The sequence below is a fragment of the Triplophysa dalaica genome, chromosome 20 (genome assembly GCF_015846415.1).
Source record: "Triplophysa dalaica isolate WHDGS20190420 chromosome 20, ASM1584641v1, whole genome shotgun sequence".
NCBI lineage: Eukaryota > Metazoa > Chordata > Actinopteri > Cypriniformes > Nemacheilidae > Triplophysa > Triplophysa dalaica.
The window spans coordinates 7,847,754-7,861,250 of NC_079561.1; the positions used below are offsets into that span (position 1 = coordinate 7,847,754).

The following is a 13,497-nucleotide window of genomic DNA, read 5'->3' on the forward strand; positions in this document are numbered from 1 at the left end:
ATGCATGATTCGTGCCAGATAAAATGGTCCCGCCATCTGCTGGCTAATGCAAATATTGTATAAATAAAAACGTTTCTTTTAAACTTCAAAAATATCTGCAATTCATTTAAATGAATGAGCAACGGTGTCACGTCCCAACATCGGAATAAATATATCTATATAAAAAATATTTATATATGTTTTTTCTGAGTGGTTATTTAATCTTTACATTAAAATAAAAGCAATAAAAAACATTCATCAATATTAACAATTATGTAACAAAAACAAAAGAAAGAGAATTTGTTAACCGCTGGTTTGGAACTGCTAGTAAATGTTGGCTTCGTCTGTTTCCTGTCGGAACTCTCCTCAGTGCAACACTTCAAAATGGCGGAGCGGGAAGAAGCGGTGAGGGAGTTCGTTGCTGTTACTGATGTTGATGAAGAGAGGGCCCGTTTCTTTCTCGAGTCAGCCGGCTGGGACCTACAGGTCAGACATACTCTGAACATTTTATGACTTAAATATTCTGCCATACTACACAAACCACATTCAACTGATTTTATTGAGCCTCCACTGGCAGACATAATGTATAACCGGCTAACGAAATATGCAAGTCACTCTTCATTAAAACCACCAGGAGTGTCTTAAACTAGTGAAGCTGGTTAATCAAACTCTCTTGATATGATTCATACGGCTGGGTTTGCAATCTGCATTGCTCAGCAAGTGGATGCTCTTAACCTTTACTAGTATATTTTGTGTGTTATTCAGCACAAGTGCTAGTAGGTTTAGCTTGTTGGATTGAAACTCATGAGTACATTGTTTATTTTTAAAAAATGTTGTCTTGTCTTAAAGCAGTTGATATAATTATTCCAATTCCTTTCTAATTGTATATGACATTTGTCTCAGTAGATGAGACTGGTTGTCAGTTGCTTTTGAAGATACTTCACGTTGAGTTGACGTGCCTTGTGTACTTGTCTGTAATATAAAGTGACAGTTCTCTCTACTGTCCTCAGCTCGCTTTAGCTAATTTCTTTGAGGATGGAGGAGATGATGATATCGCCACTCTTCCTCAGCCAGAGTCTGTTTCTGTATCTCGATCCACAGGACCAAGGTAACACAAGTTGGTTTGTTTGGGAGTCTAACACACTTAATATGCCTTGAGGTTAATGTCATAACATGGTATTTTATTCTCTTTTAATTTAAGTGAACACAGAGTTACGTCGTTTAGAGATCTGATGCATGAAGATGAACATGAGAGCGACGAAGAGGAAGGAGAGAGGTCAGTATATTGTATTTGTCATTAAATCAGTGTAATGTTTAGGTAGTTGACACATACATAAAAAAAGACTAATCAAGTGGAACAACGTTAGGGTGATGAGTAAATAATAATCTTATTTTTAATATGTATTTTAGTACACTGTGAAATGGCCACGCTATGTGACAAAAAAACTATTAATAAACTACTAAAAAAAATATTTCAAGCTGAATAAAAGGATCTTGGAGAACTGTATGTAGGCCAGTTAAACTACCAAAATTAGGGAAATCATATTTACAATAATTAGATGTTTTGTCATATTACATAAATACAGGTAAAAACTTGACATGACACTGTTGTTGTTGTGTTACTGCAACAGAGCTAATTAAAAGCCTATTCATGTTTTACTCGCCCTCAAGGCATCCTAACTGAATATGGTTTCCTTCTTGAAGAATTATACAGTCGAAGTTATAAAACCACGTATCCTTTTCCATCCAAGCAGTAGAATGGGAGTGAATGGGCAGGCGACTTTTCCGATCAAATAATTCAATTGGATCAAACCTAAAAATGCTGTGTCGTCACCAGAATTTACGACAAGCCAACGTCATTTGCCTGGAGAAACAAGCTCAGGTTTACGTGAAGCCATGGGATAACAGAAAACCTTTTAATAAAAACAACGGAGCCGTGTCGAGCAGTTCTTTCATCAAAAATTTAGCATCATGCACTTTTAGGAGCTCACAAACCCAACGCCCATTCACTCCTATTCTACGGCTTGGAAGCAAAAGGATACTTGGTATTATAACTTGGACTGCATTATTCTTCAAGAAAAAAAACATATTTAGTTAGGATGCCTAGAGGGTGAGTAAAACATGAAGAAATTTTGATTTGCCGGTGAAATAGTCCTTTGACTCTTAAACAGTACAGCCGTGCAGTTAGTGATACAGAGGTAACATCGATCTTCTCCTGCAGGTTCTTTGCTGGTGGGTCAGAACGCAGTGGGCAGCAGATCGTTGGTCCTCCCAAAAAGAAGAGCCCAAATGAAATGGTTGAGGACCTCTTCAAAGGTGCTAAGGAGCATGGGGCAGTCCCTGTTGACAAACCAGGCAGAGGACCTGGAGAATCTAGCAGGTCTAAGGTAATTATATTGCATTATGTTCATTAAAATGGATAGGTTCACATTCAGATGTTCTGGTCATATTTTTGCTCCAGTGCATTCGCTGAATGTTATTTCTTTCAATATCGTAATTGCTTAATGCTACTATCTCACTACAGCCTTTTGGGGGCGGTGGCTATCGATTGGGTGCAGCACCAGAAGAACAATCTGCTTATGTGTCAGGAGAAAAAAGACAGTCAAGTAGTTCACAAGATGTAAGTCAAATCGATTGTGACTAATAAAGTCATTCTGACAGAATGAGATCTGTTATATTCATAACAAGTGATGTGCCAACAGGTACATGTGGTGCTGAAGCTGTGGAAGCATGGGTTTAGCCTTGATGATGGAGGGATTAGGAACTACACTGATCCTGCAAACGCCCTCTTCCTCGAGGCGATCCGCAGAGGGTGAGCTCTGAATTCTAACTGAGATTAATAGGTCTCAGTTTTGAGAATATCAATATTGGTTGATAACCGCCCATTTTGCTAGTTTATAGAGGTTACTGTTATAAATTAAATGATTATAAAATAATAATAAAACATTTTGTTTATTTGATTATTTCTTTGAATATTGGATTTGGGGAAAATGTTGTATAAGTTGGCCAAGTGTTAGAAATGTTGTATATGAGAGTTATCCTCAAACTAAACTAGCTGCACTACTAAACCTCTCATTCTTTCTCTGGCTTTTTCAGGGAAATTCCCCTGGAATTAAGACAACGTTCCCGAGGTGGTCAGGTAAACCTGGATATGGAGGATCATCGAGATGAAGACTTTTCCAAACCTAGACCTGCATTCAAAGCCTTTGGTGGAGAAGGACAGAAACTCGGCAGGTAGGAAAGCTTTTCCTTCCTTATTTCTGAGAACAAGTTGTTTAGTCAGTGATTCTAATTCTTGAGAAGTAGCTTAGACAGCAAAGTCATCACCTTTATAATTTGACATCATCATGTTTATCTTACATACCAAGCAAGCACATTATACATACTATGCTGGTGCAGTAAAATGTTAATATGCTAGTGTATAAATCTGACTAAACAATAATATTACATGTTTCATTATTCTTCTCTCCCTCAGTGCAACTCCAGAGTTGGTGTCACTCCAGAGAAACCCGCTGCACCAGGCTGCCAATGAAGCTGAGGCTAGTACTTCCATCAGTGTGGACAGCTCTCAACCTGTTACCAGTATCCAGATCAGACTGGCTGATGGAGGCCGACTGGTGCAGAAATTCAACCACACCCACAGGTAAAAGCTTACATTAGCTACATACCCATCCATCGATGAATCATTGCATTGGAGATCACACCCTTACATGTGTGAGCCTGCATCAAATAGAACAACCTCTCAGCTTATTGATCCTTCTTTAACCTTTACAGGGTGTCTGATGTGCGTGAGTTTGTGGCAAGCGCTCGCCCGGCTTTAGCCGCCAAAGAATTTGTTCTTATGACAACCTTCCCCAACAAGGAGCTGACAGATGAGAGCCAAACGCTGAAGGAAGCCAACCTGTTGAATGCCGTCATTGTGCAGCGACTGAAGTGATGCTGCCATCTGCTGTCTGAGCTTTATAAAAGCATGAGTGGAGATTGGACTGAAAGGACTTCTAATTACTTAATTTTGTTTTCTTTAGTGATCTGTTGCTCCTCTGAGGCGGTTTTGTGGGGCGGTGGTTGTTTTTGGTTGAACAAAATGGAGATAAGAGGGAAGCAATCACATTGTGATGCATTTAACGGAAAGAAGTTAGGAATGAAGGGGAGATCTAACACATTTTACGGTTTTAGAATAACTGATGCACATATTCTGAATGAAATAAAGAGCTTTCTGAAGAGTTTCGACATCCCTTTACCTCTGTGTCTATCTCGCAGCAATATGCTGCTTGTACTTTTCCTCCTCGGTTTTTGATGTCCTCATTCCTTTCCTCTGGTCCTTCTCTCAACATTTTATGTCTCACCAAAACTAAAGTAGCCTTATAAATTTGAGCTCCGTGCAGTGACACTGATCTCCAAGATCAACTGTTAATGACAAACTTTATTATATTTTTTTTACAATTGCATATTTTATAGGATTTAAAGATTTATTTTACTGTTTAGGCTGTCACACTTTTTTTTGGTTTGTTTAATTATACAGTGGTCAAATTATTACTTGGTTGGTTAGCAGCCATTTAACTTAGTACTGCTGGTGAACATATCAGTGGACATATTGTATTCTATGCAGCAACTGATTATAAAACTGGATGTATGGTGTGATTGTGTAGAGCTTTGGTCAACCTAATATTAAACCCATTTGTCTGGCATTGGAGTATTTTTTAAGGACTTTTAGTTGTGGCATATGGTCATTGAGATGCAAGTGTTCGAGGGATAGTTCAACCTAAAATAAAAAATTCTGTCATTATTTTTTCAACATGTCATGTCAAAACAAAAGAAGCTGTTTTGAAAAATATAATTTTGGTTTAGTGTCAAGCAGTGGAAGTCAATGGGAGCCATTGTTGGTTGGTTACCAGCATTCTTTCTAAAAATCTTCTGTGTTCTGCAGAAGAAGAAAAATCATACAAGTCTGACATGAGGATGAGTAAATTGTAAAACTACACATTTTTAATCGAACTATCCCTTTAAACTCTGTGAGTGTGAGACCATCGGGTATTTACCGTATGCTATACTTTGGGCCTGTTTCTTTTGCGTGTCAGGAAGCTGTTTTTTTAAAGCTGAGAGTCATAAGATGGTTCTAGACAGCATTATTGGAGCTATTAGTGTAGAAACAGGAGTCATGAGTTTGTCATGCACTCCCAAAGCCTGGAGAGTGTCGGTCCTCCTCCATTCATACCGCTGTTTGTTGTGGTTAAGTCCTCTAGAGTGTTCTGAAGTCAATATTTGCATGCATTTGTCTGACATAGGAGAACTTAGATTCAGACATTTATACAACATCAACATCTTAACAATTTTCCATATGAATGTCACTAATGTATTTGAGTGGGAGTTAAGTATAACAAGATTTTATGTGGCCCCTTTTATTACATTAAATTTAATTCAGATAATCCAATACATTAGTTATGGTTGCCTTTGATCAGCGCGTGATCTGTGTTGAGTTTATATTTCAGATGCATGTGCGTATTTATACACTGCTATTTACAGTCTAAATAAGAGAAAATTTAATATCTCATTCCTTACATGAGGCTATTACAAAGTTCATAATCACTCACTGGAGTATGTCAACAACAGGCATTCTTTTCATTACATTTTCTTCAGGGATCGTAAAGCAGGCAATCTATTCCCTTTTGCGCAAATGGATGTACACAATTCCACTGCACAGAAGCAGAGGTACACAAACCCAGGCCAGAACGAAGCAGAACCCAAAGTGTCCTGAGCTCAACTCCCTGGAGTCCTTCAGGATTTCTTTATAGTGCAGCGTGTAAATAAGTGAGGCAGTGAAGTCATTGAGGCCTGGAAGAGAAAACGGAAAGTGTCAGTAAAAGGAAAAAATGTTTCTTAGTAGCAAGTCAAATAAGCTTTAATGTATCTTGGCTTGAGCCGACAACATAAACAGACGTCACCTTTGAGCAATAAACTGAATAACACTGAAGACCATTAACACGCTGAAGAGAGCGTTTACCTGCAAACACCTGGCAGACACCAGTAAGGTAGAAGAGTCCTCCTTTAGACATAGTGAAGAGCTGCCCCAGGAATACAAGGAATGAAATACCGGAGAAGACCACAGACAGGACCATTAGAACCTGGACAGCCTGAAGCCATTCTGATGGAGAAAAACATTCACCCTGAAGCACTACTAGTACATTCAATTCCCAGATTACTTAAAGAGCAAACATTAATAGCAGGAGAGGAAGATGCTTAAAACCAAAAGCTATTGTTTTACCAGTCTCATCTGATGTTGCACAGAACCACCCCTCTGTTTCATTGTCAAATCTGCAGTTGTACCACAAGTCTGAACTCTCAGTATCATCCCAAACCCACCAAAACTGAATTAGAGTAGAGTAACCAGTCATTACAAATCATAAACAAAATGTGTCGATGTAACTCTTGGTATTAATTTGTCTTTAAAACTGACCTTCTCCATGGTAGCGATGAAGAGAACCGCCAATATGACGAGATGAAGTAGAGTTACAAAAATCAAAAGGGATGCCATAGTGACAGCACCTGTCAACCCACAAGATAACACAACTTCTGAAATATTCTGCTTTTGTAGCATTCTTTATTGTCCAAACTGCCTACTTTTATAAAATCTATTAAAATATCAAAACCAAGAGGGAGGAAAGTCTCTTTTATGCCATGGTCTTAAAACAGATTTTGCATTGCCTGGGGTCAAAAACGGCGGAGAAGATTCTTATTACTCATTTCTTTGAGTTCTATTATTCTCAAAATAGATGAAATCAACTCGAAACTCGATTCATTTTTTTTTAATCAAACACATTTATTAAAGTTTTTGACTTTAGATCAAATGATTTACAAAAGTTAAAGCACAAATTAATTCTCTAGTCACAACCTTTTAATAATAAAGTTTGCAACTTTATATGTTGCTGTATTGTATAAACTTTCATTTCATTTCATTTTTGAATTGGTTGCTTAATATAAATAATGGAAGGATGAAAGGTAAACTCACCAAAAGTACTCCAAGTTCAGAAAGCAAATGTTAACAACGATGCGGCTCTCCTCCTTTTTGTGGAGCCGACTCCAGAAACGCCCATTTCCTCAACATGCACTTCTTAGAAGTCCTGCAGTTCTCGAGGCTACAGAGATCACGGCTTGCTCGTATAAGATCCTCCGTGTGTGTTCAGGAAACGCATGAGCATGGACAGACGTCTCATTTTCCCTCGCCACTTCTATATCGATGTAGAGGGTGTGCGCTGACTTCCTATGCGACACTTATCCAAACTTCAATCTCCCGTTGGAGATGTAGATTATGTGAGAATGGCTTGTTTTATTCATCATCGCCCATGAGATGAATTTATTGTAATTAAGTAGGGAAAATCACAGTAATGGGAGGAAATGCAGGAACCTTGATGTTTATCGTAAGTGGACTAAATGTAAATCTATAGTATTTTAAAAACGATTTGACTGCAGTTAATCGTTTGCATTTACAGCACTTCTGTTTGTTCAGTTAAAAACTGTAGGTGTAGAAATATTTTATGTTTGTTGATTCTAGTTATACCTCTTTTATCCTCAAGTGTATTTAGTACTCCGGTCCACTAGGGGTCAGTAATTACTCTATTTTGTCCGCTAGTATCGATGAAGCCGCTGAACGTCACACGTCAGAGGAAAAGCAATGGCGACACGGGGCGCTGGGTTCGCACGGACCCAAACAAGCAAACGAAATTCACGCAAAAACATCCTTAGCAAAATCCGTCATGGTCAAATCACAGGTGTGGGATTGACTAGAGGGACTCAGGTAAGATTTCATAATAAAACGGCGACTGATCTGTCAATGAAGCGTTTATTTGCCAGTGTTTACATGCGGAGGCCCGAATATCCCACATTAAGAAGTTACTTAGAATGAAATATATGTGACTTAAATAACACGACCTAAAATAAAGAAAGCAATTTCCAAGAGTAGATGACAAATATAGTTGTATAGGGTTATATTTTAAGTTAAACAGTGTGTGGGCGTTCACCTTTCCTCTCAACCAAGCAAACGCAAATACTTTGTTTTCTTTGTTATTAATGTCATTTTTGTCAGTTTTGTCATTCTTGTAAATTTGGCAGGTGCTTTTATCCAAAGTGACTTACTGTACAGTGCATTACAGCAGTACAATTTATGATTCGATGTTATCCAGTGTAGAATAGCAATAAGTCAACTATAATAGACCAGTAACAGATTATCTACCAGGTCTGTCTTATTTCAAATGATATGATTGTGTTGTCAGGTTCCTGTGGCTCTGCTGGAGGAGAGAGATAAAAGAGTTAAATGGCAGGGAATACCAGCGTTACTAAGGAGACTTCATGAGAGCAGCCACCCTAACAGTGATCTCTCTGACATCCACAGCATGGTCATGGTATGTACGACCCCGCTGTTAGTTTGAGATGACCCTCATATAGCAATTTGTACATTTTGTGAGCAGATGTCAAGTCATTCTGTGGTTGTGCAGGAGCTGTCGTCATTGCTGTCTATGGAGGCCATGTCATTTGTCACAGAGGAGCGCAAAACACCACTGCAGTCTATTTCACCTAATACATATACATTTGACCTCTTTGGAGGAGTTGATGTGAGTTTTCTTTAAATAAGTTTAATGCCTGACTAATCTTAAGAGGAAAGATGAGGGGAGTTATCCAGTTTAGATGTAGTTTTTGGATATGAATGACTTTTTTATCAAATAGTTTTTAAATCCTACTTGAGCAAGGGTTTCAAATCAGGCAAGTAACTTAGAAGCCATTATATTCTTAATACAGAAATGTCAAATGATCAAATACTAATAGCTGGATTGTACAGATTTGTAGAAATAGCACTGATCAACATTTAGCTTATTTTGCCCAAAACGTAAAAATGTTTTGTATTTGCCCACAGTTGTTTGTAGAGATTCTAATGCGACCAACACTCACGGTGCAGGGAGCCCTACCCATACGTAAGCTCATTTCCAAGACTAGTATTCCATACTATTTGTAGTCATTTATTTATTTTTGCTTGTAGGTAATACTTAATGTTTTGCTTTCCAAGTTAATAAAAGTTTGCTTCAATTTTCAGTGAGTGATGATCTCATCAAGGACTGTCTGAGTGTTCTTTACAACTGCTGTATATGTGTAAGTATAATCATATGTGTATGGCTCTGAAAGGACAGGGATGATGATACAAAATTATCTGTCTTGTCCTCATTTCTTCATAGTCTCTCCTTTTTTTTTTGCAGACAGAAGGCGTTACAAAAAGCCTGTCAGTGAGGGATGATTTTGTCACGTTTCTTTTTACGCTTATGTCAAACAAAAAGGTTTTTCTACAAACTGCCACTCTTATCGAGGACATTCTAAGTGTCAGAAAGGTAATGAAAAGCGTTTATCTTGAAAATTGTATGATTTTTGTAAGATTTTTATTTTGATATGAGTTCTATCTGTGGCGCTTTGAGCACCAGATAAGTTCTTATTTATATTCCATAGTGATAAACTTGAATACTGTTTTACCTTTAGGAAATGGTCCAACTTGAAGAAATTCCTAACCTCCCCAGTTTGGTCCAGAGCTTCAATCAGCAACAGCTGGCCAATTTCTGTCGTATCCTTTCGGTCACCATATCAGAGCCAGATGTGGGTGTGGATGACAAACACACCCTCCTCGCCCGCAGTACCCAGCAAAAGACCAGCACCTGCCCATCACGATCTGAGACCAACCAGGGTTAGAAAACAGTACTTAAGACATAATGTGATAGCCTGAATATACATTTTCTAAAATAATTGCACAAATAACAACGGATTAGATTGGATTTCATCCAGTCCAGGTATTGTCTCAACAATATCTTGTGACAAACACTCAAACGTGTATTTTTTTATAGTAACTCTGCTGAATATCCCCGGCTTTATTGAGCGCCTTTGTAAACTGGCCACGCGGAAAGTGACGGAGGTAGAAGGAGCCTCTGCCCGCTTGGAACTTGAAGACTGGCACAGTTGGCTTGACAACGCACTGGTGCTGGATGCTCTCATGCAGTTAGCAATTGAGGAAGCAGAGCAGAGCAGTACAGGTAAAACAAAGGAAACAAGGTTCTTCGGTTAAGGAATATGACCGTTCTCATCTATAACTTGATCTGCTTACCTTTTATTTGTGATCTTATGTCTCACGGTATGTCTTTCAGAGTCATCTGATGAGAGTTCCCTGTCCTCCACTCCGCTTAGACACAGATTGCCTCAGTCCATGAAGATAGTACATGAGATCATGTATAAAGTGGAGGTTCTTTATGTGTTATGTGTTTTACTTATGGGCAGACAGAGAAATCAGGTAAAGTGACTCTTTAAAAAACTTCTGTATAAGCTGATGTGCAATAATGCATCACAGTTTAATATCTTGTGTCTGCTTTACTGTGTTTCATAGGTTCACCGAATGCTTGCTGAGTTCAAGTTAATCCCAGGACTCAATAACCTTTTTGATAAACTGATCTGGAGAAGACAGCCAGCTGGCCATGTCTTACATCGACAGAACCAGAATTGTGACTGCAGTCCAGTAAGATTTTTATTTGTATTACTCAGACCTAACCAGAACTGAATCATTCTTGACTTTTACATACTACACATCTGATGATAACACGCATCTGTTCCTTAACATCAGGAGATCTCATTCAAGATTCAGTTCCTCAGACTGTTGCAGAGTTTCAGTGATCACCATGAGTGAGTATCAAACAGAAGTTAAAGGACCAACTGAATGAACATTTGTACCAAATGTCTTAGTCTCATTTTCATCCCGGCCGCAGGAATAAGTACCTCCTCCTAAGTGGACAAGAACTGAATGAACTGAGTGACATCTACCTGAATGCCAATATCTTTGAAATGGAGGCTCTGAATAACACAGACAGGTATTTTACTTATGTCACATTAATTGTTTTAATATAATTCTGTTATTTCTCATTGGTTAATAAGTTTCTGTGGTTTCAACAGGAACCTTGTGTGTGATGGTAAAAAAGGTCTTCTTACACGGCTAATCTCGGTCATGAAGAAAGAGCCGATTGATTCATCTTTCAGGTGATACCTTCAATAATGTGTGTATATAGTTAGTGTTCTCACATCATGAAATTATATAGTTCTTAAACATATTTCCCATTTATTGGCTCTTTAAAAATTAAAAAAATATTGAATTGAACTCTGATAATTTTGCATTGAAAATCTAATGCAAACCAAATACTAAGAATTTTAAAGCTATATATGTATAATTAACCAAAAAAGTGTCATTATTTACTCACCATCAAAGTGTTCCAAACCTGTATACATTTTTTTGTTCTGCTTTCCACAAAGGAAGATATTTGGAAGAATGTCAGTAACCAACAGATCTCATCCCCCATTGACTCCCATAGTATTTATTTTTTCTACTATGGCAGTAAATAGGGGAGGAGATCTTTTTGGTTACGGACATTCTTATCTCTGTTCATCAGAACAGTTTATACAGGTTAGGAAGAATCTGAGTGAAGAAATGATGAGAGAATTTAAATTTTTAGGTTGAGTATCCTTCCCTAGGTCTCATGTATTTATCACAAATCATATCACTTCAGGTTCTGGCAGGCGAGAGCAGTTGAGAGTTTTCTTAGAGGAACACCATCATATGCCGACCAAGTGTTTCTGCTCAGAAGAGGTTTGTTAGAGGTGAGTGGACTCGACTGTGAGTGACTGGCTGTGTCGTGTGTCCAACAACTGTGTAGTCTCATCCATTCTTTCCTCCTTTCATCTGGCAGCACATTCTGAATTGCATCATCGACAGCGGGTGCACGTCCCATGATGTCCTTCAGAGCTACTTTGATCTACTTGGTGAGCTCATGAAGTTCAACATCGACGCCTTCAAAAGATTCAACAAATATGTTAACAATGAGGAAAAGGTTTGGATTTGAGTCTGGCGTCCTTTGATCTTAATTCAGACATACTGGTACACCAGTAGATATAAAATCTCACATCTGTCTCTCGCTTGTCTCAGTTTCAGAGGTTCCTTACCCAGATCAACAGCTCTCTGGTGGACTCAAACATGCTGGTGCGATGTATCGTCCTGTCTCTGGACCGCTTTGAGAGTCAGACTAAAGACATGAAAGGTGTGAATGAGTACAGTTTTCTAATATACTCGTATACGGACGAGACGAGAAAGAACATTTTTTGTTTCTCTGTTGCTCAGTGATTGAAGTGTTTTCAGAGTGCCGTCTCCTGTCCTACATGGCTCAACTGGAGAACAGGTGGACTTTCCTGTTTAGACTGATCAACATCATCAATGTGCAGACTCTTACACAGGTAAGATATATACACTTTTTTGTTCTGGTGTTGACTGCATTAGATGGATCATGTTAAACTGACACTGTTTTCGACAAATCACAGGAGAACGTGAGCTGTCTGAACACCAGCCTGGTGATTCTGATGCTGGCGAGGAGGCGGGGAAAACTGCCTTTATATCTGAACGCTCTGAGAGAGAAAGAGTATGCCGAGAAATATCCAGGCTGCCTGCTCAACAACTTCCACAACCTGCTGCGCTTCTGGCAGCACCACTACCTCAACAAGGACAAGGACAGCACTTGCCTTGAGAATGTGAGCTCACTGCGATTGGCCAATCTCAGACGTTTCATTACGGTGGTTGAGTTGAGGAGCTAACGTCTGTGTGTCTCCTGCTTTTTTACAGAGTTCATGTATTCCCTTCGCCTACTGGAAGGAGACTGTATCGGTACTGCTGGGTAATGCAGATTCCGGAAGAAGCTCACGGTGTGCTATTTCCACCTACATTGATGAAGCTTACAGGGACCTGAACAGAGATTTCATGGAGTTGTGACTCTAGAGACTGTGTGTGTGATGTTTCGAGCTACTTAAAGGACTTGCTTCACACCAAAACTGAATCACAGTGTGCAATTTCACAAGATTCAGTTGCATTACAGAATTCATGTTTGTGTGACTGGAGATCTGAGCATGTGTTTCGTGGATGTTGATCTGCTTGTGTTTAATAGTGTGATTGTGTATTGGCTGTAGCGATATTATGGCTGTGCATTGAATGTGTGCTTGGGAATATTAAAAAGTGGAGGGGTTTGTGTGTTTGGAATGGTTCTAGTGCAAGGAATGAAACTTCACTGCCGACCGTCCCTCACTGCAAAAAAAGACTGCGGTATAAGACATCCTGCTGTCTTATGTTGGTGGTTCACTTAGTTTACATACTACCTGTATATTTATGTATGTTATGTATGTAGTTTTCACTTGATCTCAAAATTTTACTTTTGTGAACTTACAGAGTGACGACACAGTCAACAAAAGAAAATAAATTGTTTTATCAATATCTTGCCTTTTCTTGTCTGTTTGGTTACAATATTCTAAATGGATGGTTCACCCAAAATTAAAAGTTATTTCATTAAATCCCCCCCATGTCATTCCAAACCTGAATGACTTTCTTCTGTAAAACACAAAAGAAGATATTTTGAAGAAGGTTGGTAACCTATTTACTTCAATTTTATTAGACACAAAACAGACATTTCT

At 38.6% G+C, this 13,497-nt stretch overlaps 3 protein-coding genes across 4 annotated transcripts; 2 read left to right on the forward strand and 1 right to left on the reverse strand.

Annotated features, from left to right (window-relative positions):
* Positions 1-350: 350 nt before the first annotated feature.
* Positions 351-4,202, forward strand: nsfl1c (NSFL1 (p97) cofactor (p47)). Its single transcript, XM_056733482.1, has 9 exons — positions 351-465; positions 990-1,087; positions 1,181-1,255; positions 2,201-2,366; positions 2,504-2,599; positions 2,682-2,791; positions 3,076-3,213; positions 3,455-3,622; positions 3,754-4,202. The coding sequence occupies exons 1-9, from the start codon at positions 364-366 to the stop codon at positions 3,914-3,916; spliced, it is 1,116 nt and encodes a 371-aa protein (XP_056589460.1). The 5' UTR covers positions 351-363; the 3' UTR covers positions 3,917-4,202.
* Positions 4,203-4,777: 575 nt separating this feature from the next.
* Positions 4,778-7,108, reverse strand: emp3b (epithelial membrane protein 3b). Its single transcript, XM_056733483.1, has 5 exons — positions 6,986-7,108; positions 6,434-6,522; positions 6,242-6,344; positions 5,981-6,121; positions 4,778-5,811 (listed from the first exon to the last, which is right to left on the reverse strand). Exons 2-5 carry the CDS (start codon positions 6,509-6,511, stop codon positions 5,636-5,638), a joined length of 498 nt encoding a protein of 165 aa, XP_056589461.1. The 5' UTR covers positions 6,512-6,522; positions 6,986-7,108; the 3' UTR covers positions 4,778-5,635.
* Positions 7,109-7,282: 174 nt separating this feature from the next.
* Positions 7,283-13,300, forward strand: trpc4apb (transient receptor potential cation channel, subfamily C, member 4 associated protein b). Of its 2 annotated transcripts, none has more exons than XM_056733480.1 (20): positions 7,283-7,394; positions 7,607-7,771; positions 8,247-8,375; positions 8,469-8,585; positions 8,885-8,942; positions 9,062-9,117; positions 9,222-9,350; positions 9,496-9,697; positions 9,855-10,040; positions 10,152-10,294; positions 10,388-10,516; positions 10,622-10,680; positions 10,764-10,865; positions 10,948-11,031; positions 11,556-11,646; positions 11,736-11,876; positions 11,972-12,083; positions 12,164-12,276; positions 12,361-12,567; positions 12,659-13,300. In XM_056733480.1, exons 2-20 carry the CDS (start codon positions 7,649-7,651, stop codon positions 12,803-12,805), a joined length of 2,328 nt encoding a protein of 775 aa, XP_056589458.1. In that variant the 5' UTR covers positions 7,283-7,394; positions 7,607-7,648; the 3' UTR covers positions 12,806-13,300. The 2 variants fall into 2 exon arrangements, with proteins under 2 accessions (XP_056589458.1, XP_056589459.1); XM_056733481.1 differs by having other exon boundaries at positions 12,182-12,276.
* Positions 13,301-13,497: the final 197 nt, after the last annotated feature.

Excerpts from the sequence above, each read along its gene's own strand:
- trpc4apb (XM_056733480.1), top strand. The coding sequence starts at position 7,649 with ATGGCGACACGGGGCGCTGGGTTCGCACGGACCCAAACAAGCAAACGA. Across the intron at positions 8,586-8,884 it reads ACCTCTTTGGAGGAGTTGAT|TTGTTTGTAGAGATTCTAAT; the intron begins GTGAGTTTTCTT and ends ATTTGCCCACAG. Across the intron at positions 10,295-10,387 it reads TGGGCAGACAGAGAAATCAG|GTTCACCGAATGCTTGCTGA; the intron begins GTAAAGTGACTC and ends TGTGTTTCATAG.
- emp3b (XM_056733483.1), bottom strand. The coding sequence starts at position 6,511 with ATGGCATCCCTTTTGATTTTTGTAACTCTACTTCATCTCGTCATATTG. Across the intron at positions 6,345-6,433 it reads TCATCGCTACCATGGAGAAG|TTTTGGTGGGTTTGGGATGA; the intron begins GTCAGTTTTAAA and ends ACTCTAATTCAG. Across the intron at positions 5,812-5,980 it reads TGTCTGCCAGGTGTTTGCAG|GCCTCAATGACTTCACTGCC; the intron begins GTAAACGCTCTC and ends TTTCTCTTCCAG.
- nsfl1c (XM_056733482.1), top strand. The coding sequence starts at position 364 with ATGGCGGAGCGGGAAGAAGCGGTGAGGGAGTTCGTTGCTGTTACTGAT. Across the intron at positions 2,367-2,503 it reads GAGAATCTAGCAGGTCTAAG|CCTTTTGGGGGCGGTGGCTA; the intron begins GTAATTATATTG and ends ATCTCACTACAG. Across the intron at positions 2,792-3,075 it reads CTCGAGGCGATCCGCAGAGG|GGAAATTCCCCTGGAATTAA; the intron begins GTGAGCTCTGAA and ends TGGCTTTTTCAG.